Source organism: Talpa occidentalis, unplaced genomic scaffold, assembly GCF_014898055.3.
Source record: "Talpa occidentalis isolate TD23 unplaced genomic scaffold, MPIMG_talOcc4v2.1 talOcc4.10, whole genome shotgun sequence".
NCBI classification, from domain to species: Eukaryota; Metazoa; Chordata; class Mammalia; order Eulipotyphla; family Talpidae; genus Talpa; species Talpa occidentalis.
In genome coordinates this window covers 94136407-94159735 of record NW_023600993.1, presented here as the reverse complement: position 1 = coordinate 94159735, position 23329 = coordinate 94136407, and the positions used below count along the sequence as shown (strand labels likewise).

Here is a 23329-nt window from a genome sequence, read left to right as displayed (position 1 = left end):
ACCTGTGCTCTGGCTCTTTTTTTCCCATAAAGCCTAGAAAGAATAGACCAGAAGCTTAAAATGCCCCCCCACACACACACACACCCCACAACGAGACTGCAGGGCTGATGGCCCCTCCCCCTGCTGCTAGAGAACTGACTCAGCCTTTGTGCAGTTGAGAGCATCCTGCAGTCCAGGCGGACCTGAGCCCTGGGAACACAGGTGGTGCAGCAAAGGTTTTGTCCTCCAGGAGCTCTCATGCAGGCTCAGAGACAGCAGTGAGGATGACACATAGTGCTCAGTAAATGACGACACATAGTAGGTGCTCAGTAAATGAGTGGTGGGAGGCAGCAGAGAGCACGGAGCGGGAGCAGGCATGTTCCCGACTACTCTGCAGGGGCACTGCCTCCGGCTTTGTCAGCACCAGGCCCTGAAGGGCACCCCTACCCCGTTCCTGGTGTGGGATTCAGAGGTCCCAGGGTCATGTGACTTGCATGCATCTCCCTGGATCCTCCTACTTCTGGTCATCACCCTCCAGTTCTGCAATGTAGAGATGTTTGCACAGGAAGGAGCCCTGAATCACCCAGTCTCATCCATGCGCTTTCTAGCAGAGGAAACTGAGGCCAGAGAGGGAAGGAGACTTGCTCACTACCAAGTGAGAGCTTGTAGCAAAGCCAGAGTCCAGGACTCCTAACTCATACCCTAAAATTCCTTCTTTGGGCCTCCCACAGCTGCCTCTACCCAGTAAAATGCAGACATCCTGCCCCTGAGGCTTTGGGCCTGATTTGGAATGAGCCCTACCAGCCCCCCTCCCCAACATGTCAGAGGTCACATCCATCCAGCCCACATGGACTTCCCACCTCACCCAGAACAGGCAGGAACTTGGGGTGCTCTCATCTGCGTCAGGGCAACTACTTTTCTGACCTCCAATCCTTCCGAGATTTCCCCCCCAGTCCTCAGTGTTGGAGGCAGACAGGTGATGAGAGGTCAGTGCCTGTCTCAGCTCAGTGGGGCCCCGCCCTGACCTCTGCCCGCGGGTACCAAGTCATCCTTGGGAATCTTGGCTCTGGAAGCGGAGCTTCTTGTCTGGATCAAATCAAATTGCTAGAGGTGGAGAGAAGCTCCGGCTTTCGTGCAGGGCCTTCCAAGGTCAATGGGTGTGTGTGTGGGTGCAGGAGGTGACTGATGGGGTTTGGGGTACACTCATTCTTCCAAGCCCCTCCTAGCTGTGATTCCTGCTTGTCCCAGCTCCCCACCCCACCTTCCTCTTCCACACAAGGATCAAACCCGCTCCTGGCCTCTACTTAGTAGGTTAGATGCCGCCTGCAGTCAAATGCCTTCTGCCGAGTGCTGCTGCTGATTGTGTTCTCTGTCCACAGGGCATTTCTCCTGTGAGCCATCACTGGAGCCTTTGCCTTTCTCACACACAAAAAAAAGTCCTTATCTGTATTCCAACTCAGTCTGTGCATTATCTGGTAACCATAGCAGCTTTGCTCCTAGCAGAAAAATATGAAGTCCTCTGGGTTAATTTTTAATGTTTCCCCTGGTAAAGGATGATGTTATCCATGAAATGGATTGCCGGCTGATCCCTGAAACCCGGCAGGAGCACGGATCTCGAACATATTTTCAGATAAGGCTTTGTCAGGCGTGCTGGCCTAATAGAGCATTTATCACAGAGACAGGGAAGAGGGAAAGAAAACTAACATTCACAGAGCGGTGGGCGCCATGTCAGGCCCTGACTTACACTGCATTGTTCTGCATTTGAACGTATCATCCCCATTTTCTAGGTGAGGCACAGAGGGGCCGAGTATCTCCGTGATTATCTCCAGGTCAGCCAGCTCAGGAACGGGAGTGCAGGGTCTGGGCACCGGGGGTTGTGACGCTTAGAACCTAGACTCTTTTCCTCACCTGCAAGGGACTCGAAGATCTGCTTTTGCAGCTGGAGTGTGGCTTTTGGGGAAACGAGACATTCTGGCCTCCCTCTCCCCCTCTGACCATCACATGGCCTGGGAAGACCTTGAAGACAGAGCCCCCAACCACATGCAGCCTCCACAGCCGCAGGGGTTTGAATGGTTGGTTTGCAGCTGGGCACTGGGAGAACAGATGGGTGCTTGATGTAGCTTCTTGGCAGGCTTGTGTGCAAGGCCTTCACCCAAATTGAAAGGGTTCACCCCCGTCCCTTCCCACCTTTGTGCTGACTTGCGTCTCCACTGACAAAGCTGTGGCTCCCACAGGAACCATCTTCCAAGGAAGCCTTTTTAGAATATGGGCTATTTCTCAGGCTTCCCAAACCACTAATGGCGAGAAGAGGCTCCCTGAGCTTTCCAGACCCTCTCACAGCACACGGCAACAAACATGGTTCCTTCAAGGCCTCTGACGTAGTCCAGACCCGCACAGGCCACTTTCTCTGGCCCTCGAGTCCACCAGTGACTCGGCCTCAGTATAGTCATTTGTCTCCTGGAGGTCCTGGGCGCCCCCATGTGCCAGCCACATGCTGGTGCTGAGGATGAAGGACCAAGTTGGGGATGTTTCCACTGGCCGGTGGGCTCACTGTTTGGGTGCTGGTCTTTTCACCAAATCTCATTCAATCCTTTGAAGTTACGATTCCCATTTTCAGATGAAGAATCTGGAGAGATCTTATAACTTGTCAGTGCCTCGCCCAGGGAGGGAGAGGGCAGGACAGTCGCTACTGACGATGTTTGAAAGAATGAATATTTGAATAAATGGATGGATGAGTGGGTGGGTGGATGGATGCATGGATGGATGGATGGATGGATGGATGGATGGTTGGATGTGTGTGTGGATGGTGGAGGGGTAGGTAGATGGGTAGGTGCGAATGTGTGGCGAGCTGCCTGGCTTATAGCCTACCAGTGGCAAAATGAATTTAAGTCCCAGGGCTGTCTGACTCCAAAGTTTGGCACCTTCCACGGTCCCAGCTTATGGTTCAGAGTCCACCTCCTATAACATCCATCCCTTCCAGAGGATCTCTGCTCGTCTGCGCAGACCCCTCCTGTGGCATTGAGGGCACAGGGACACAAAGCATCCCTTCTATCCCAAGAGGTGCCTTGGCCAGCCGAGCAGCAAATCTGCATCCCAAATCTTTCATTTTGTATTGTAATGATAACTATTTGCCGAGCTCCCAGACATAAATAATTTATTTGAATAATCCCCATCTGAGTGACACTTTCCTAATGAAATGTCTTATTTTGGAGGAGAATGAGTTCATTATGAGAAGGTCCCCTTTGTCGCCAGGGCACCCAGAGATAACAGGACAGGCAGGTGCTTTGTGTAATCTATTTGGCAGACTCAGGGGCCTCTGGCAGTCATCCAGGCCTCATCTCTTCAGGACCTCGCTGATGGATGTGCATTTGATGAAGCCCGTGTTGTTCCTTTGTCAGAGCCACAAGCAGCCTGCCGCCTTCGTGGTCACCCAGCACCCTCTACCCAACACCGTGGCAGACTTCTGGAGGCTGGTGTTCGATTATAACTGCTCCTCTGTGGTGATGCTGAACGAGATGGATACTGCCCAGGTAGGAGGAGGCCTGGCGCGGCCCTGGGTGCGGGTGCTCAGGTGCGTTAGCGTAACAGGGTCCAGTTGCTGGAGAAGGAGCCCTGAGGACGCGTGTTGCCTCTGCCTGGTGTCGGTGCCCTCTGCAGGGCGGGCGCTGTCTGTCTGTGAGCCCCAAGCAAATCCACTCTGCTGCTGGCCGCGTCTCCCAGCTCTGAGCTCTCCAGCCCTGCAGGCTGTCCTGATGCCTGGCCACAGAGAGCTGGCCTGCCCCCTCTGTGTGCACCTGCGTTCATAGAGCCGGGGCTTGACCCGGGACCCTCTGCCCAGCAGCCACACACCGAGCCTTGACTGCACAGGTGACCCTGTGACCCGCCCAGCAGGCTTCATTCCGTAGCCCCCGAGGTGTGCAGCCACGAGCATCCTGCACCCACAGCACACCCATGCCCATACGCAGGACACGGGACCCGTGTCGCGGGGCAGTTCCTGGGGTGCACGTCCCCTTGACAGGGCAGCCATTCTGGGGTGGAAGTAAGAAGGGCCTTTTGGGTTTTTGCAAAGCGAGCCCGTCATTGTCTTGAAGAAAACTCAAAGGAGCACGTCCCTGAGTGAGTGCGGCCTTGTGTGGGAATTAGGAAGACAGATCTGAGCTGTGGTCTCAGCCCCCCAGGAGCTCGTAGTCCTGCTGCAGAGACAGATGAGCGAATCGTCCCAACCCCACGCAGCACTGTAATAGAGGTCGGCAGCAAAGTGCTGTGCTGGCCGGGAACAGGGAGCAATGAATTCAGCCCAGAGGGTGAGGGAAGACTTCAAAAAGGTGACCTTGGCCTTGAAGAAGACAGCAGAGATTTGGGCGTGTGGAGAATGAAGGAGCTGAGAAAAGGCAACCCCAGCAGAGGGAACAGCAGGGCAAAGGCCGGCGGCCTGGCTGTGGAGCTTGTCTGCAGAATCAGCCGTGCTGCACCTGCCTGGGTGTGGGGTGTGCCAGCGGAAGAGGTGGTGACTCTGGAAATGCACAGGACTCTTTAAAGGGGCTGTCCACGCTGGGCTGAGGGCTTAGGCCCGGCCTGCTGCACGATACCTGTCAGACTTTTGCTTTGTGAGCAACAGAATCCTTTGACCCAAAGCTTTCAACAAGCCCAATGTGTGAAACCAGCATGATCAGGAGCGGTGCTGCACGCAGCTGGGGGCGGGGCCTGGGCTCTCCGTAGCACTGGGCATTTAGCACCTCCTGGTGCCCCGTGGAGAGTCAGCCACTCTGGACACCTTGTGGAACCTGTGGGGTTCCTCGGAGCACAATTAGGGAATACTTGCCATGCAGGGAGCGGAGACACTAGAGCGTCTCAGCAGTGGGGCGGCGGAGCCAGGGTTCCTGTTAGAAAGCTGCGCGTGGGACAGTGAGCAGGAAAAGCTTGAGGGAAAACCTGGAAGCCCAGAGACTGAGGAGGAGAATAGTGCAAATGTGCAGAAAATAAAGGTGCTCATCTGATGGAGGAGGTGACCGGGAGGCAGGAGAGTTGAGGTCAGATGCAAAAAACCATTCCGGAGTTGAAGTCCACAGGTCGCGGCAGCGAGATGAGGAGGTGAGTGAGAAGTCGTGGCTGATGGCTGGGAGCCCCCCGGCCGTCAGGCTTCTGGGGTGCGACTGATGGTGGGGAGCAGGAGAGAAAGCAGGAAGGCTGGGAAGGCAGAAAAAAGCAGGTTACAGGGGGTGAAGTTGAGGCAAGCTGGTGTGTGCAGTGAGAGACCATCAGGGAGATGCCGTGCTTCCCTTCAGCCCTTGTTTGTTGAGCGTCTGCTTTTGGCCAGAAGCTACTCGAGGTGCTTGGGCGCACCCGTGAGCAGGACACAGTCAGCAAAACACAAGATGCTCATCTCTCGCGCAACTTCCGCTGTGCAATGGGGAGACAAACCGCACACGCCCTGCGATGTGCCTGCTCGCGCGTAAAGGGGCAAGTGTATGGAAAGAGGAAAACGGAGGGTGAAGACTGGTGTGGGCCTGGGATGCCCTGTCAGAGGGTTTCAGGCGGGCCCTATTGGGACGGTCATGGCCGAGGCAGACTTGGAGTTGCTGGGAGACTGGGGCTGGGGCCGTCCCAGCGTCCCAGCAGGGGGCACAGCAGCACCAAGGCCTTAGGCTGGGCATGTGTCTGGCACACTTGAGGCCATTGTGGCCAGCGCAGAGAGAGTGTGGGGCCAGCAGCAGGAGGGACAGAAACACAGCAGGGCCCGGTCATGGGGGGCCTTGAGTCTTAGTGAAAAAAATGAGGTTTTATTCTGAGAGAAAAGGGGAGCCATTGACAGGTTTTGAGTCAGGAAAGGGCCTGGAAAATGTCATTTGAGATTTTTAAAAAGCACTGTAGGTGCTGGAAGCGGGAGGGTTGTTGTTGCTAGGAGTAGAAGCACAGAGAACAGGGAAGAAGCTCCCAATGTGATGCAGGTGACGGGGGTGGTGGCTTGAACCTCGGTGGGAGCGATGCAATTGATCGGGCTGTACCCTGCGGGTAGACCCAACGGAGAACATGACAGATTGAATATGGAATGTGAGGGAAAGGAAGCATCAAGGATGATCCAAGGCCCAGGGCCTGGACAATGGAATCTGAGATAACCATGAAATTGAACAGATTCCCATTAAACAAAGGCCCCCCAAGGGCTTCTAAAGTCCAAAGGCATCACCGCCCTGTTCCTTGGCCTGAAAAAGTAAAACAGTCGGCTCTGCCCGTGAGTGACATAGAGCCTGGGGAAGCCCGTATGGTTCTCCCTTTTTGCAAAACCAGAGCTCAGACACAAAGAAGGAGTTTCAAAGAAAGTCCCTTTGGGACAGACACAGAAGCAAGGATCAGGGTCCCCGGCTAGAGCTCCCCCTACAGTGTGGGCTGGGGTGAAGGAAGATCTTTCAGCCCCAGATGTTGGTACAACTTTTGAGAATCGATGTTCTAAATGCAAAAACATCAGGCTCAGAAGTGCCCTGAGGTTGGCTGCCATATGCAGCTGGCAAGCCTCCCCTGAAATCTGCAGATGAATAGAGCACTTATTGATATAAATATCATCACCGCAACAGCTGGGCGCCTTGTGAAAATAAACAGTGACACTGTGTGAGCATCAGAAGAGCCGCCCTCGGCACCTGGAGAGGCGGTTCTTTGAAGTGGCATCAGCATTTGTCTGCCAGTGTGCCCGTGCCAGGCAGTCATGGCTGCAGCCAGCCCAGCAACATGGACAGTCTAAGTCCTGCACAGCCCTAGATCGCTCCCAAGAGCTCTGGTGCACTTCCTGCACTGTGCGCACTTCGGTCTGTGTTTCAGGTCATGGCAGGACCACGTAGTTTGTAGCAAAGTGTGGTTGAGCAGAGAGTGAGAGATTGCCAAGTGCTTTATTTTCTTGCCCAGCTAGTCCAATCTATCTGCCTCTGCTCAGAATCCTGTACTTCTTCATTCAGTCAGCCCTCTCCAGCCAAAGCTAGTCTTCCAATCTCGGCAGTGACTACTGTTCAGGGGTAGCTAGGTGCAGTGGGGGGCTCCAGATAAAGACCCTCAAAGCAACTTCATTGGAACTTAGAGATTTTTCTAGCTCTTTGGGATTCCAAAGCCCTGTGGTCAGATTAGTGGGGCAAAATCCTTGCTCTTCAACAGTCAGCAAATGATACTGGTTTCAACAATACCCAATAGCATTGACAAGATCTCAGCCAGCTTTGTGGACTCTGTGTGTGGTTAGACCAGAGCCCACGGGGAGCAGACACCAGAAAGCCCTTTCTGTGGTCAGCTCAGGAGATCCTCGAGGTCAGCCATGGTGCAGTTTCTCCGGCAAATGGAATCATAGTCCCCAAAAATGTCTACATCGTGACTCCAAAGCCTGTAAATTGTCCTTTCACATAGCACCTCGGAAACCACTGATCTGACGAGGGTGACGTCCCCAGTTGCAGGTCAGGACACAGAGGCCGAGGCAAGGGGCAGGATCTGCCCGAACGCTCTCAGCCCATCACTGACTCAGACCCAGGGCCTCCCGCCAGGGATGGAGACGCTTTTCTGCCACCATTTAAAAAGCAAGATTCCCACAGCCCCGGTGCCTGGTAAGCCCCACCCTCGGGGGGCCTATGGAGCAGGAAGGATCGTGCTTTCCTCTAAAACAATTCTTTTGTGTAAAAGCTGAGTCGCCCTGTTCTGAAAGTGAGCGAGCCAAGCTCTTCATCCTCCCAGGAGAAAAGTGGGGGTGATGTTTCAGAAATGTCTTTTCCTGTCATTGTGCCTGCAGGGCAAATAGCAAGTATTGATATCCCATTTTTATCTCGGCTTGTGAAAACACAACATAACGTGCTGGTAAATAAAGACACAGACCACCCAGGTCGTGTCTTGGCGAGCCTCAGCTCTGAAATGCAAGGCCTGGATTCCTGCCTGACCTTCCTGAAGAGTGGGGTCACGGTGGAACCAAAAGTCTGGGGTCAGGAGACCTGAGCTCACCTTCAGCCCCACGCTTACTTGGTGTGTTGCCTGGAGCCAGTTTCTTGTCTGAGTCTCAGTGTTAGATTTTTTTTGTTTTTAAGATTTATTTATTTATTTATTTACACAAGCACTGGGTACAGTCAGATGTGCGGGAGGGTGAGAGAATTCACCAGAGCCAGAGCGGGGAGCAGAACAGGCAGAAGGACCGAAGTACACTGCTGAGGGGAGCAGCGGGCGGCAGGAGAGGTCTGCGCGCCACGTGGGACCCTTACCTGGTGGCCGGGGATCGAACTGGCGCTGCAGAGGCTGCGGGCAGCTTCCCAGCCCAGTGTTCAACTGCTGCGCCACCGGGGAGACCCTCAGTGTTAGATTTGTGTAGCCAGCTGTCAGCCAAATTCATACTGTCTTTGAAATTTTAAATAACAACGGCTCTATTTCCTCTCCCCCCTCCTGTGGGAAAGCCCGCTGTCCACTCCCCAGGTTTCTGGGCATTCTAAGGGAGCCCTATTTTCACTTCCAAGTTCCAGCTCAAGCTTTACCGGATCCCCAAGGGGTCCTGCCCCAGCAAGGGCCACACTGAAGGTGGAAAGTCCCCTCCTCCTCCTCACGCCTGGGGTGGAGCACAGCTGCCCCGCCTGTCCCCCCAACCACTTTCCTCCTCTCTCTGCCTTTCCTCCTGCGCCCTCTTTTTAGCTGTGCCGGTGGGGCCCCAAAGAGCCTGCCTTTCTTAAGCTGCACCATTCAAGTTTCTCCACCCCAAAGCCTGTCTCCCACGCCCCTCCTCCTTCTGCACCCGATTCCCTAAACTTCCCACCCTTCCTAGCAGCAACAAACTCTGTCGAGCTGTCCTCAGAGGAAGTTCCCACCACGACTTGGAGATTGCGTTGTTCACCTCGTGGGCCCTCGAGAGGGTAAACTGAGGCTCGGTGTGGGGGTGCCCCGGCTCCAGCCCACACGCCTTCCCCGCTGTGTCACCCCAGCCTGTCTTCCTGAGCCGGCCACAGTGGTAAGGTCACTGTTAAGGTCTTGTCTTTGCCTCTTTACAAAGTCCTTTTAAACAGATTCTGTAATCAGTGATTGGAATTTTTAAAACTAATTCAGGTGACACATTTTTCTCAAAAAACACTAATTTCTTTCACCTTCAGGGAACCCGGGATGGAGTTCCCTCCCGCCCCCGCCACCCCCCAACCGTGGATCACAGGGACCTTGACCAAGTCAGGCCCTGAGTTTCTCAGCCATGCTATGCCTCAGCCGTACTGTTTTATCAACATATTTTTAATTAACAAAAGCTATAACTAAGGTGCACTGAAATGCATTTTTAAATTGTTTCTTCCAAAAATGAGCCCATATGGCAGTTTCCACTCAGCTCATCAGAGTGTGTTTATTCCAGTGACTAACAAGCTTTCTGGTTCCATGAGCCAGGAAACGGTGGGCAGCGGTGCAGCTCCCTCCGCATTTGTTCTGTAGCCAGCGAGAACGTGTGGCCCCAGGGACATCTTTTCACGGCCCCAGCAGCCGCGGGGATCACTGGGTGGAGAACACGGGGCAGCTGTTCCAGGCCGTCCGCGCAGGCTTCTCGGCTCCCGCTTGGTTTCACTTGTTCTGACAATAAATAGCAAAAGGGCTTCTGCTCTTCCAGAACAGCCGGGCCATTGTAAGTCCTCGGCAACACCCAGACCCAGACCGGCTTCCCCTCCGGGCATGGCCCTCAGTGCTGCCCTGCGTGTCAGCAGGGCTAAGCCCCCTCCCCAGGCTGCTGGGCAGGCTCAGAGGAGGGGGCTAGTGGGCTGTGAAGTGAGGAAAGGCCTGGATCTGGGTTTTGAAGGGCTTTGGATTGGCTCTTTCTCGGAGACGCCGCTGCAAGTTTTTATCTGAGAAAGAAACGCCAAAGTAGCACCAGGGCAGCTGAGCCCCCGGTCAGAAGGGTGCTTGTGGTTTTAAAGAGCCGGTGGGCTTCCTTCAACCCTTGTCCCCTTGTCCGCGGGCTTCCGAGACCATCAGGCCCTGCCCCAAGGTTTCCAGGAACTGCTGGCGGTTGGTGGGTTGGTGCACCGGGCAACTCTCACTCAGGCCTGTGGTCTCTGCTCCAGGCCTGCGTCAGCCCCTGCGCAAAGCTCAGTTCCTGGCACTCCCCTCCTGGTTCCGCTCAGCTCTGGACTTTCCTCTGGCTTCCCCTCTGCTCTCCTGCCTTCCCAGCTAGATCGTGTGCGGCCTCCGGGGCGTGGGGCACCTGCAAGTGTGGGGCAGCTCTGACAGCACCGGCTGAATGTCACCCCCTGTCACCCCCGCGCGGGCTGATGTGGTCTCCCGACCTGAGGGGGCTCCAGTGCAGGGATGACGCTGACTTAGGTGAGAAGGCCCCTGCAACCTTCGTCAGCCCGCTGGGCCTGGCGGGAGTGTAACCTGGAAAATCAAATGCAGAGAAGTGTCCCAAAATAGAGGAGTCTTGTTTGAGGCATGGGAGAACCTATTAGCTTGAGAAATTGGTCTGGAAATCTTATTAAAAGAGACAAATCATTCTGCTCTCTCTCCAGACTGAAAATATTGGGGTAATAGACTTTCCCTGATGCTTCGGACCCATGTCGCTCATGTCAGGATCACAGCCAGCCCCTGCCAAGGCTAACTTCAAGGCAGGTGATAAAGGCAATTATTTTTTTTTTAATGGACAGTTCTGATTAATTCTGATTTCTCTAGCCGGCCCCGGACTTATCTCTGCTCCCTCCTCATTACTGTGAAGGGTGCAACGCAGAAGAGCCAATGGCAAAGAGAAATGAAGTTCAAATTGTGGATTTGTCATTGTTGTTCAGCTCAGCAGATGATTGTCCAGTCACAGAGACCCCAGTATCCCCCCAACCAGGCACTTGTGCGCAAGTGTGCATGCACACACACACACACACACACACACACACACACCCCTACATACCCCTCCTTTCTCAATATGTCTCCCCTGATGGAGACACCTGGGAAAGCAAGCGTCCAGTGCGTTATGCAACTTAACCTTGCCCATCTTTGCTATTTTCGAGTTGTGATAAGAATCCTTACAATTTGTATTTTGGCTCTCATGATTGTAGCCTTATTTTGTTCTGGGCCCTGGCAATTTCAATAATAATATGAATTGCTGGGATTTGGTGCGGGTTGGTTCCACCCTGGCTCTGTGCTAAGAGCTTGATTCACAAGCATTGTCTCCTTTGTCCTCAGAACAGATCCACAGGAAAGAGGGTGACAAGTTTTCTGTGTGAGGAACCAGAGAGGAAATACTCTGGGCTTCGCTAGCTGTGTGGTTGTTGTAACTGCTCGACTCTGCTGTTGTCGCAGGAAAGCAACTCCAGACAATTCGTGAATGGATTAAGTCTGGCTGCGTTTCAATAAAACTTTATTGACAAAAACAGGCAGCTGCTCGGATTTGGCCTGTGTGCCAACTGCTGCTGGAGATGAATGGTGTTACCCCAAAGCTGGAATTTGGGGCTCCACAGCTTGGAAGGTGGGAGATAGATTTTTTTCTCTCTCCTACATCCTCCCTCCTGCCTGCTCTTCCTTTGTGTTTCTGCTTCTGGTGGAAAGACATTTTTACATGTGACTTTCCAGGGCGAATTGACTATTCTCTGTCAACAAAAGGGTTGGTGATTGTTTTCTTGGAAATCCTGCTTCTGTGGTAGCCATGGGGGCCACTGGGTTCCCATGGGTCACTCTGTCAATCTAGCTCCTTGACTGAAAGCTGGGGATACACAGAGCAGACCCGAGTTTTGAGACATTCCATCCCATCCCAAGCTGCTCCCTGAGCCATGGTGGGTCTTTGTAAATCCCAGCTGCATCTTCTGGCACCCCCAGGCCTAGAATCTAATGCATGCCTCTGTATCCTTGTTGGGGTGCTCCAAAGCAAGCCTGCAGCCCCAACATTAGCTCTCCTCTGTACCCCAACTCTGGGTCCTATAGCCCTGGATAGGATCCATTCCATGCCCCTTGGGAGCCAGGAATTTGCCGGAGCAAGCCTACCCTCTCTGAGCTCCTGCCACCTACCCCAATACTCTCTCCCCGACTAACGTCACCTAGTGGTTCAACAGATCCTTAGTGATGACACGCAGAAGTTTAAGGAACAATTTGTGACCTTAAAGCAGGGCTTCTCAGTTGTGTGCTGTGCTGTCAAGGACTGGATTGCTCCAGAGAAAGATATTCACGCACCCAAGGATGCCCAGCCCCAACCTAGCCTCCACTCACTGGATGCCAGAGCAGCTCCCAGTGTAACAACCCAAAATGTCTCCAGACATCGCCAGATGTCCCCTGGGTGACAAAACCACCACTAGGTGAGAACTACTGTCTTAGATTGAGGGACCACTATTGTTTTCTACACTCAGCTGTGCATTCTAATTCCTAATTCAAAAAAAAAAGGAAAAATCACAAGCCAGAGCTCTCAAGAGCATGTCATGTTCTCTCTGGTGCAAGGGAAACATAATTATGCCCACTTTGCATGTGAGAAAACTGAGCCCTGTGGGACACAGCTAGCAAGCAGCAAAGCCTGGAGGTGGACCTAAACTTGTTTGATGCCAAAGTGTGTGTGTGTGTGTATGTGTGTGTCTATATATAAACTGATCACGAAATGAACACAGTGGAGGTTTTCCTGGAATGAGAAAAAGTTTACCATGACTCATATTAATGAAAAGAAAAGCAGAGATTTTACTTCCCCTTCCCACAGAATGTTCTCTCCTGTCTGGACAGTAGCGCTTCACAGTCGATACTATTCTCCCCAGTTTACAGGTGCGGAAACTGAGGCCCAGCAAGCCTAACAAATGGTTTGAAATGAGCATTGCAAAGATTTTGAAGCCTAATATCTATGTGTTCAGACCTTTGACTTTTCCACAGCCGAAAAACAGGGTGGCTGCTCCCCACTGGGGCCGCTGAGGCTCATTTCCTACCGAGAACTCTGCCTGTCCGGCAGGTGTGTCCTGCCGGCGGGAATGAGAGGCCTCCTTGGCCTCTTGTCCCTGGCCCTGCCCGTGACCGCTTCTCTCCCCAGCTCTGTATGCAGTACTGGCCCGAGAAGACGTCCGGGTGCTACGGCCCCATCCAGGTGGAGTTCGTCTCTGCGGACATCGACGAGGACATCATCCACAGAATATTCCGCATCTGTAACATGGCGCGGGTGAGTGGGCGGCCGCCATCGCTTCCCGGGGCCCCTCCCCCCAAAACCAGATGGAGGCTCCTGCTTGCCAGCCCGGAGTCTCTGCTGTGCGCGCCCTGTCATCTCGTCCTGGGGGATGCAGGGCCTTTGCTGATGGCGGCTCCAGCGCCTGCACAGCTCCCATACTCAGATGCGCCGGGAGACACCCCGCCTGCCATCTGCCTGTTTCCTAACACACTTGCTGCCATGTAGACAAAACTCAGCGCGCAGCACTTCTCCGCTGGGTCACATTGTTTGGCCTTGAGTTAATGCAGCCCTGGATTGCATCCAGTGAGGTTTGGGGCTAGACCCTGGGAACACCGGGATGGAAGATAATAGGTGAGATTCACTGGCCAGGTGCGGGGTGGGGAGCATGGAGTGAGAAGGAAAAATTAGTGGCTATGAAGTGGTGGCTAATTAAGCCACTCTGGCCTTTCCTGGGAAACCAGGGCAACAGAGCTCAGTCCTGCCCACCAGGGAAGGGGACTTGTGATCTGGTACTCAGAGGACCTCGGGAGGGAGATGAACTCTACCCGTTAGGCAGGGGAGGCTTTTCTAGAGAAGGGACTGTTGAATGGGGTTTTGAAGACAGGGCAGGAGTTTTCCAGGTAGGGAAGGGGTGCCAGGCAGTCATGGCAGGAGAACCAGTGTGCACAGAGGCGAGGAGGGCGGGGTCTGAGGCTGGTCCCCGAGGACCTGGCATAGCCGTTGAGTCGCTGCTGCTGCATCATGCGGCCCCCAGGGCTCCCGGGGCCTTTGCGCCCGCAGCCAAACGGCTCTCATGGCCTCTCTGCTCTCAGCCACAGGACGGGTATCGCATCGTCCAGCACCTGCAGTACATCGGCTGGCCGGCCTACCGGGACACGCCGCCCTCCAAGCGCTCGCTGCTCAAGGTGGTCCGGCGGCTGGAGAAGTGGCAGGAGCAGTATGACGGCCGGGAGGGACGCACCGTGGTCCACTGCCTGTGAGTACCGGGGCGAGCGCCCCAGGGCGGTGTGAGGGCAGATAGGGCGTCCTGGAGGACCCCACCTTCCTGAAAGGCCAAAGGGTGTGTCTTCAAGGAATGAAGCCTGTTGCCCTGCGCTATTGTTGTGTGACAATAGCATGACAAATCACTGACACAAAAGCTGGAGGCCTTTCCATAGTCCTGGGGTGGGCAGAACACCCTCCTGGGGGAGGCTTGATGTGCCCCACTATTTTTTAGGATTTTTATTTTTGCGTAGAACTGGGGTATAGGCCAGGGGTGAGGGAGTGAGGATTCACCAGAGAGTGGGGAGCAGAACAGGCAGCTCTACTGCTGAGGGGAGCAGCAGGCAAGACAGGAGAGGTCTGCTGTGCCATGTGGGTCGAGCCCTGGCCAGGAGTCAAACTCATAGCACTGAGCCTTAACCCTTAGGTCACCAGAAAGCCCCAACCCTGCTAGTCTTAAGAAAGCTCAGGAAAAAGGGGTTCCACTGACTGGATACTCCTCTGTTGTTTACTGAAGGAGAAAAAGAGGAAAGGAAATACACCAATTTAATGAGTTTAATGTCATTTTAATGACTCAGCTCACTCCCTCTGTGAGGTAGAGGCTGTCAGGTTGTCATGAGAAAACAGAGGTATGGATGGGGCCAGGGGTCAGGGCATGATGAGAGGAGCCCTGATGTGAACCCGAGCAGCTGTGCTGTCCATTAATCCCATCTGCTCTGAGGAACACCAGGGGCCCTGCCCTCTGGCTGCGGGGCGTCTCTCACTATGGGCGTAGGGGGCGTGGGCGGCCCTGGGAGCAGGCCTGCCCCGGGCAGCTGTGTTCACGCCTCCATTCCTGGGTGACTGAGCCAGTGCCCGGGGCTCCCAGGCCAGGAGGCCCAGAGGCCACGCTGCAGGTGGGGTGTCAGGACCCCTCGAGGACGATGGGGGAAAGTCACTGCCTTGGGTGAGCCTCCGTCTCCCCATCTGTCCCACACCGCGGTGCAGTCACCTGAAACAGAAAATCATTTATCTCCCAACACCGAGACCCCCTCTGTCATGGTGACAGACACGCCAGTGCTGTGGAGGTCGAGGCTCCAGGGCGGGGTCAGCCGGGATCTCAGGCCCAAAGCAGATGCACCGACCCCCCAAGCTCTGGGGGGGCCCCTGGACTCACCATCTGCTTGGCTTCTGAGCGTGTAGAACAACTTGGGGAGAAGGGACGGAGGGACCTTGCTCTTTAAAACCGTCTGTTCCTGGATGTTTGAGCCAAGGGCTTCCCTTTGATAGAATCAACATGGCTGGAGCCAGGAAAAGCTTTGATAACATTTTTCTGGGCTCAGAATTGGGCTCAGTCTTTCTGAAACCAGCTTTTTGTTCCTCCTGCTTCCAGTCGTTGGTGCGCACACAGGTCAGGGAAGTTGGAAAGAGGAAGGACTTGAGAGCAGGAGCTGGGGGGGGGGGGGAGGAAAGGACATGGAGGGAGGGAGGAGGTGGGAAGAGAGATGCAGAGACATGGGGGGGAAGTGAGAGGGTAGAGGGGGAGGAGAGAGGACAGATCCAGAGATGCAAGGGGAGAGACAGAGAGAGCAGCAGAGAGGGGGAGTAGGACTCTGAGGCAGAAGAGACTGAGAAAGAGAAGAAAGAGGGGGAGTGAGAGGGGGAGAGAGAGCTGGAGAGTGTAGGAGAGGGTGAGGAAAGAGAGAACAGAGCAGGGAGGGGTGGAGAGTGTAGAGAGAGGAGTCAGATGAGAAACAGGAGAGACAGAAGAAAGAGGAGAGGGGAGAGGAGGGGAGAAGAGAGGTGGGAAGAACAGAGGAGAGGAGGAGGGAGAGGATAGGATATGAGGAGAACTGAGGGGAGGGAGATGAGTAGTGAGAGGAGAGAAGGGAGGAGTAGAGGAGGGAAGAGAGGAGGGGAGAGGATGTGAGGAGAGGAGGGAGAGGATGGAAGAGGAGAATGGGGAGTAGAGGAGAGGAGAGGATGGGAGAAAAGAGGAGGTGAGGGGAGAAGATGTGAGGAGAGAAGATGTGAGTAAAGGCGAATATGTGAGGGAAGGAGAAGTGAGGAGACGGGAGAGGAGAGGAGAAGAGGTGAGGAGAAGATGTGAGGAGAGAAGATGTGAGGAGTGGAGAAGAGGTGAGGAGAGGAGTGGGTAGGAGCGGAGAAGATGTGAAGACGTGAGGAGTGAAGAGGAGAGGTGGAGAGGAGTGGACAAGATAAGAGGAGAGAAGGAGAGAAGATGAGAGGAGAGGAGAAGAAGTGAGGAGACGAGTGGAGAGGAGAGAAGATGTGAGGAGAGGAGAGGAGAAGATGTGAGGAAGGAGAAGAAGAGAGGAGAGGAGAAGATGTGAGGAAGGAGAAGTGAGGAGAGGAGAGGAGAAGATGTGAGGAGTGATGAGGAGAGGAGAAGATGTAAGGTGAGGAGTGGAGAGGAAAGGAGAAGAGAGGAGAAGATGAAAGTGAAAGGTGAGGAGAAGAGGATAGGATAGGAGAAGCTGTGAGGAGTGGAGAGGAGAGGAGATGTGAGGAGAGGAGGGGAGGGGAGAAGATGTGAGGAAGGAGAAGAAATGAGAATATGTGAGGAGAGTAGAAGATGTGAGGAAGGAGAAGAAGTGAGGAGAGAGGAGAAGATGAGAGGAGAGGAGATGTGAGGAGAGGAGAAGAAGAAGTGAGGAGAGGAGTGGAGAGGAGAGAAGTTGTGAGAAGATGAGAGGAGAGGAGAAGATGTGAGGAGAGGAGGGGCGAGGAGAAGATGTGAGAAGAGGAGGGGCGAGGAGAGGAGAGGAGAAGATGTGAGGATAGGAGAGGAGAGGAGAAGATGTGAGGAGTGGAGAGGAGAAGAGGAGTGGAGAGGAGAGGAGAAGAGGAGTGGAGAGGAGAGGAAAAGATGTGAGGAGAGGAGAAGAGGAGTGGAGAGGAGAGGAGAAGATGTGAGGAGAGGAGGAGAGGATAGGAGAAGAGAGGAGAGGAGAAGATGTGAGGAGTGGAGAGGAGAAGAGAGAAGATGAGAGGTGAGAGAAGAGAGGAGGAGAGGAGAGGAGAAGATGAGAGGAGAGGAGAAGATGTGAGGAGTGGAGAGGAGAAGAGAGAAGATGAGAGGTGAGAGAAGAGAGGAGGAGAGGAGAGGAGAAGATGAGAGGAAAGGAGAAGATGAGAGGAGAGGATTGGAGAGGAGAATATGTGATGAGAGGAGTGGGGTGGAGAAGAGAGGAGAAGATGTGAGGAGAGGAGAGGAGTGGAGTGCAGAGGAGATGTGAGAGGAGAGGAGAGGAATGGAGGAGGGGAATGCAGAGGAGATGAAAGGAGAGGAGAGGAATGGAGGAGGGAGAAGAGAATGGGGAAAGGAGGGGGAGGGGAGAAAGGAGAGGGGGGAGAGGGGAGGTGGACCAGAGGGAAGAGGAGAAGAATGGAGAGGAGAGGAGTGGACAGGAGAAGAGGAAGAGGGAAGTGAGAGGAAAGGATGGGAGGAGGAGAGGAGTGATGGGAAGAGGAGAGGAGGAGAGAGGAGAGCAGAGTTGGGGAGAGAAGGGAGAGGCTGTGAGGAGGGGAGAGGAGAAGAGAGGCGGGAAGGTCCGAGGAGAGGAGGGAAGAGGAGAGGAGTGGACAGGAGGGGAGAGGAGGAGAGGAGTGGCCAGGAGGAGGGAAGAGAAGAAAGGAGGGGAGGAGGAGAGGAGGGAAGAGGAGAGGAAGAAAGAGGGGGGAAGAGGAGAGGAAGAGGGGAGGGAGATGAGTAGTGAGAGGAGGGGAGAGGAGAGGATGGGAGAGGAGAGGAGGGGGCAGGGGAAGGAAGAGCGGAGGGAGAGGGGAGGGGAGGAGAGGAGCGGGGAGGGAGGGGAGAAAGCCAGAGAGAGACTCACCTCTGCACCAGCCTCCTGCCCGGGCTTCCAGGAAGCGGCTGGGGGCGTCCTGTGTCTGGCTGGGGTGAAGTCTGTGCTGCACCGGAAGTGCAGAGCTACCCGTTCCCTCTCACCCCTCCCCATACTCCCCATACTCCCGTGGCCCCATCTTTTCTACAGAACCCCCCATCCCCCTCCCTCCTGGGACAGAGGCCCCTGCACCTGCTCCCCTCACCAGCCCCTGCGGTCCCTGCGGTCCCTGCCTCGGGGACACTCTCTGTCCTGCCGAAGCTGGGCGTCCCCCGCCTCCCCTGCCTTCCCCCGTGGGGGTCTCACCTGGGCTCTCCCAGCAGCGCCTCTTGGGTGCCCGGTGCTTGGCGCCAAGGGCGAGCACAGGGTCGTCTGCCCGCAGGGGCCTTGGGGCGGGAGCACCAGGACCAGGACAGGTGTGAAGCGCAGACCCTGCCCCGGGCCCTCTGCCCTGGGAACATCTGGACCCGGAGGTCCCGCAGAGAAGACATCTGGGCGGCCGACTCGGCCTCCGGGTCTGTCCAGATGTTCTCGGGACACAGACCATTACGAGGAATCATGAGTTGCTCTTGGCAGCACGCCCGGGAGTGTCAAAGCAGGCAGGTTCCTACGGGGGCGTTCTGAGGAGAGCTGGAGGGGTGTTGCCACGAAGGTGACTTATGGGGCACCGCAGAGAAGGGGTAACGGAGGGCGGCCCCTGCCCGGAGCCCTCCCCCCCCCCCCCGTTTTCTAGAGCAGGAGTCTGGCCAAACCAGGGTGCACCAATGGGGACCTGTCACCTCAGGAGATGTCTCAGAGCCCCCCAGACCCCCAGGGCTGGGCTGACCGGCCCCGCACAAACAGGGGTGTCTCCGGGGCGGGCGGCCTTAGTGGATGGGAGAACTGGAAGGAAAATCACTTGGCACCTTCCGCTCATCTTCACTGGAGGTGGGGGTGCCCCAGAGCATCCTTCCGGACAAAGGTACAGCGAAGGCCTGCAAGGACACACTCCATGCCCCCCGGGGGTTCGAGCCCCGGTGCCACGGTAACGAAAGCCTCCGCAGAACCCGGGACCCCACCCGCCTTGTGGCCAAACCCTTCCTTACACGAATGGGCGCGCGGCTTCTGCGCCTGCCGAGGTGGGGGCCGGAGCACCCGCTGCCCGGGGCGGCCCTGGACTCTGACTCACCCCCTTCCTCTGTGTCTAGAAACGGGGGAGGCCGCAGTGGAACCTTCTGTGCCATCTGCAGCGTGTGCGAGATGATCCAGCAGCAGAACATCATCGACGTGTTCCACGTGGTGAAGACGCTGCGCAACAGCAAGGCCAACATGGTGGAGACGCTGGTGAGTGGCCAGCGCGCGGGCGAGCGGCCTCCGCAGACGCTGCAGGGAGCAGGGAGAACGCGGGGCATCTGGGTGCCTGTTGAGCACCCGCCCTCTGCCGCCCCGCAGCCTCCCTGGCTTCCTCCGGGCCTCCTGCCCGCAGGGCAGTGCAGGTGTTGCCCTGGGGGCCCTTAGCGTCCCCCTAATCCTGGACGAGGGGACGGGCCTCTGGGCGAGCAGCGGTGCGGGTGATGGGTCTACGTCAGCCCCATCCTGCTCGCCCACTGGGTGCTGGTGTGGGCAGAGCAAAACTGGACCCCTTCCGCAGCTGGGGGCCTGGGCACTGTGGGAGACGGGAGGGGAGAGGCTGGAGACCAGCGGCCGGTGAGACGGGGCGCGTGATACATGAGCAACCGTCGTCTGTGACGACCGCTCAGAGCGGGGTGCTCCTCCAAGCCTGGGCCCTAGCCCCACACCAGCACCTCCTGGGAGCTGACCCGACATGCGGAGCCCTGACCCCCACGGAGTGCAACCCTGACCCCCATGGAGTGCAGACCTGACCCCCACGGAGTGCAACCCTGACCCCCACAGAGTGCAGACCTGACCCCCACGGAGTGCAGACCTGCAGCCACAGATCCCGACGCGGGCTGCGGGTGCGGGGTGTTCCCAGCAGCGAGGGGAGGCGTTAGTGACCCCCGCTGGGCAGCCACGGCCGTTTTGGGTGGACGCAGGCCCGGGGCAGACCTCGGATGGGTCCCCAGGTCGGGGGGATTCCCGGGCACGTGTAAATTGAGTGTCATGCGGCAGTGGGGGGCTCCCGCAAATCCTGTCTCTAAACTAACCGCATGTTCCCTTCCCTGTCCCTCTCTCCCTGCCCCCCGCTTCCTCCCCGCTCCCCTCCTCAGGAACAGTATAAATTTGTATATGAAGTGGCGCTGGAATATTTAAGCTCCTTTTAGCCCAGAGGGATGTGGAGCCTGCCAGAGCCCGGGCTGTGCGGCCTCACCCCCTTTTCTGTGGACAGCGGGGACTGGCGGGGGCTGAGGGCCGCCGGCCCCACTCCGGGAGAAGACTGGCGGCCAGGGGGGGCTCTGCGCCTCCAAGGACTCGACTGTGCCAGGGGAGAGGCTGATCTCCAGCGCCCAGGCTTCCCTTCCACACCCGGCCGGCACAGCCCCGGGCCCCCGCAGAAATGCACCCACAACAAGACCCCGATTCTTCGGTCCCCAGACCTCTGGCTTTCGCTCTTTTTCCAGTTTGTGAAGCTCCTGGCAAGCCGGCTGTGTGGGTGCTGGGGAGCCACAGGCTTGGGGCACCTCCCCTGCCCCGCTTCTCCCTGGGAGTGGGGGGGATGTGCGTTCTACTGCTCCCAGCTGTCCTGGGAAGGATTGGCTCTTGGGGTCACTGCTCTGCTGGCCCCTAAAAATCTCCTTCAGGGACCCCTGGCCCCAGATACCTGCCTGTCTGGATCAGTGTGACCTCAGGGTGCTCCCGAGACCATGGCAGAGGCCCCTCCTCACTCCTCACCTGCATGGGGCTTGGCCCACCACCACTCTGCACCCCTGCCAGGCCTGGGCCTCGACTCCGCCCTGCACTGGGCAGCCGCAGTGCCCGCGCTCTTCAGTGAGGCCCGCTCTGCTCTGTGCTCAGTGGGAGGGGCTGGAAACTGCAGGACACTCGGCTGCCCCCACCCCTTGTCTTCGTGAACAGGGACCACCTCCCTGGGCGTTGGGCTCTGGCTGACCCTGTGTCACCTGGGCGGTGGCTTCCTTTGGGAGAAGCGATTGGGTTATTTCCCAAACAGTCTGTGAAAAGAAACTGTCTCTGGGGGGTGGTGCAAGATCTTAGTCTCTGCGTCAGAACGAAAGGGGGCGGGAAGTTTGAACGTGTAGCTAAAAGACAAATCCCAAGGACTCACCCCGGATGGCACTGCCGGGAAGCAGGGGAGAGGATGGCTTATCTGGCGCTGGTCCCGCGGTCTCCGGGGCAGCCAGGGCATCAACTTGCTGTGTCGTCTTGGATCATCAAATGCCAACCTGGAGAAACCCAGCTGCCATCTCCCGAAAGCCACCATGGGAGATGTTATACTTTGGTTGAAAATAGGCCAGTGGGGGTCAGGCTTGAGGACCCAGGGTCCCGCCCAGAGTATGGAGGAGTCCACAAAAAGGGAACCAGCACCAGCATTCATTAAGCACCTACTGTATGCCAGGCCTGGCACTTTTTGCGGAACATCTCATGCAATCTTAGAACTCCCCTAAGAGAGCAATTAACCCGCTGCCCTCTCCAGTCCACAATCGAGGAAACTGAGGCCTCTTCCTTAGAGATGAAATTCTAGGTTCCCACCAGGCAGGCAATGGCCATGAGACTTAGTCCTACTGTTTTGTCCACTCTTTTCCACCAGTTATTTTATAGAGGGAAAATAAGGCCAGGAGCTTCTGAGCAGAGAACTCCACAAATGGAAATGTAGTTCTTTCTTTCAGATGCCAGTTCTTCCAGGAGACCCAGAATTTCAGATATGTTTGAGTAACTCTCCCAGCACCCCAGGAAGCTAGCCTCATCTAATTTCTTAGCCAGTGAAAACAATTCCCTGTTCCCTCAGGCGCTGAGGTCTGCTGGCCAGGGATGCCTCTCTCCCTTGGTCTGACAGCCTCAGGCTGGCCCGGCTGAAGGACGCTCCAGGTGGAGGCTGGCCCAACCCCAGCCAGGGCAGGCAGCACGCAGAACACGAGAGGCCGCAGTGTAGAGCTCACTGTAGACTGGGGAAAGGGAACCACAGAACATGGTCGGCAGAGTGTATGCGTGTTCCATAAGCCTGGGAGGAACAGAGACTGCCTAGGGCTTCCCAGAGGAGGTGATATTCATGCCAGCTGGGCCTCAACAGGAAAAGGAAGAAAAGGACATTGAGGCCAGGGGGCCCCATGTGCAATGGCACAGAGGTGTGAAAAATCCTTGAGGGGGTGGTGGTGAGTGGGAGGTGAGCCCAGCTAGAGCATCACACAGCCCAACGTAAGGCAGCTGGGCCTGGTCAAGGGAGGGAAGCCCCACCCAGGGTGCAGGCTGCCCCAGAGGCCACATAGAGTGGGGTGGCTTGCAGTGATGCGCCCAGCTCCGTGCTGGAGCACACCCCCCCAGACCAGTGGGGCTGCCTCTTCTCCTTTCATCAGACACTGTGAAAACATCCCCTTTGGCGTGTACTTTTCCATATGACATCTATTTGTCTGTCTGCTCATTATTTTGTTGCTGGAACAAAATCAGTGGCAGAGCATGAAACTCAGCTTCTGTGAGAAACTCAGAGCCTCTGCTCCACCCAGGAGCAGGATGACCTGCCTCTGGGGCCATGAGGATGGGACATGAAAGGCGCCCACAGACGCTCTCTCAGGAGCACTGGCTCTGGAGCAATCTGGGAGTTCAGGGACACCAGACTTGATCAAGGAAGGGCTGTCACTTTGGAGGTTCAAAAGGAAGCATCTCAAAGCAAAGGAAGGCAAAGGAGCTCCATGACAAACCTGCTCTCCCCCTTTGATGCACCTTGTCCCGAGTGTGCTTGAGCAGCCCCCCACCCCCACCCCCACTGGCCTGCTGGCTCCCAGCTCCAGCCGCTGCCCCAGCCGTCCTCCCCAGCCTTCCCGGAGCCTGCAGCACAGCAAATCCACCTGTTAGATGCAGTTCTCTCAGATGTTGGCTCATCCATACAGACTGGGGAGGAGGTAGAGTCTACCCAACACAATTCCAGGATTTCTGTTGCACAGGATGGGATCAAATAACTGGCAAATAAAAAATGACAGTGAATTCTACCATTTCCAATGCTGGGAATTTAAAGTGTGCCTTCTGGGAGAAGGAGAACTGTAAAAGCTCAGGCCATGTGGGGTGACCCAGCTCCTGTGCCCACAACCCAGCTACCCTCCAGAGAGAGCAGGGGGGGAACAGGCCTGAGGCCAGTTTACAAGGGAAGAAAGTAGTGGCAGGACCGGGATGCAATGAGGCACTGGTACCCAGGAATTTGGACTTGATCCCGCCCCCAAAGGAGACCTCTGGACCAAACACCACCTCCCGTAAGATGCCTCCTCACCTCTCCCCACCCCATTGATAAGGCGAGCTCACCTTTCATGATGCAGGAAAATTAATGCTCTCT

General features: G+C 56.0%; 1 protein-coding gene across 2 annotated transcripts in view; it reads left to right on the top strand.

Annotated features, from left to right (window-relative positions):
• Positions 1-22763, top strand: part of PTPRT (protein tyrosine phosphatase receptor type T) — a 917718-nt gene extending 894955 nt beyond the window's left edge. For both annotated transcript variants that reach the window (XM_054697687.1, XM_054697683.1), the window contains 5 exons: positions 3378-3509; positions 12935-13060; positions 13879-14042; positions 19083-19218; positions 20103-22763. In XM_054697687.1, coding sequence (XP_054553662.1) covers positions 3378-3509; positions 12935-13060; positions 13879-14042; positions 19083-19218; positions 20103-20156 — 612 coding nt within the window. In that variant the 3' untranslated portion in view covers positions 20157-22763. The remainder of the gene's footprint in view (positions 1-3377; positions 3510-12934; positions 13061-13878; positions 14043-19082; positions 19219-20102) is intronic.
• The last annotated feature ends 566 nt before the right edge of the window (positions 22764-23329 follow it).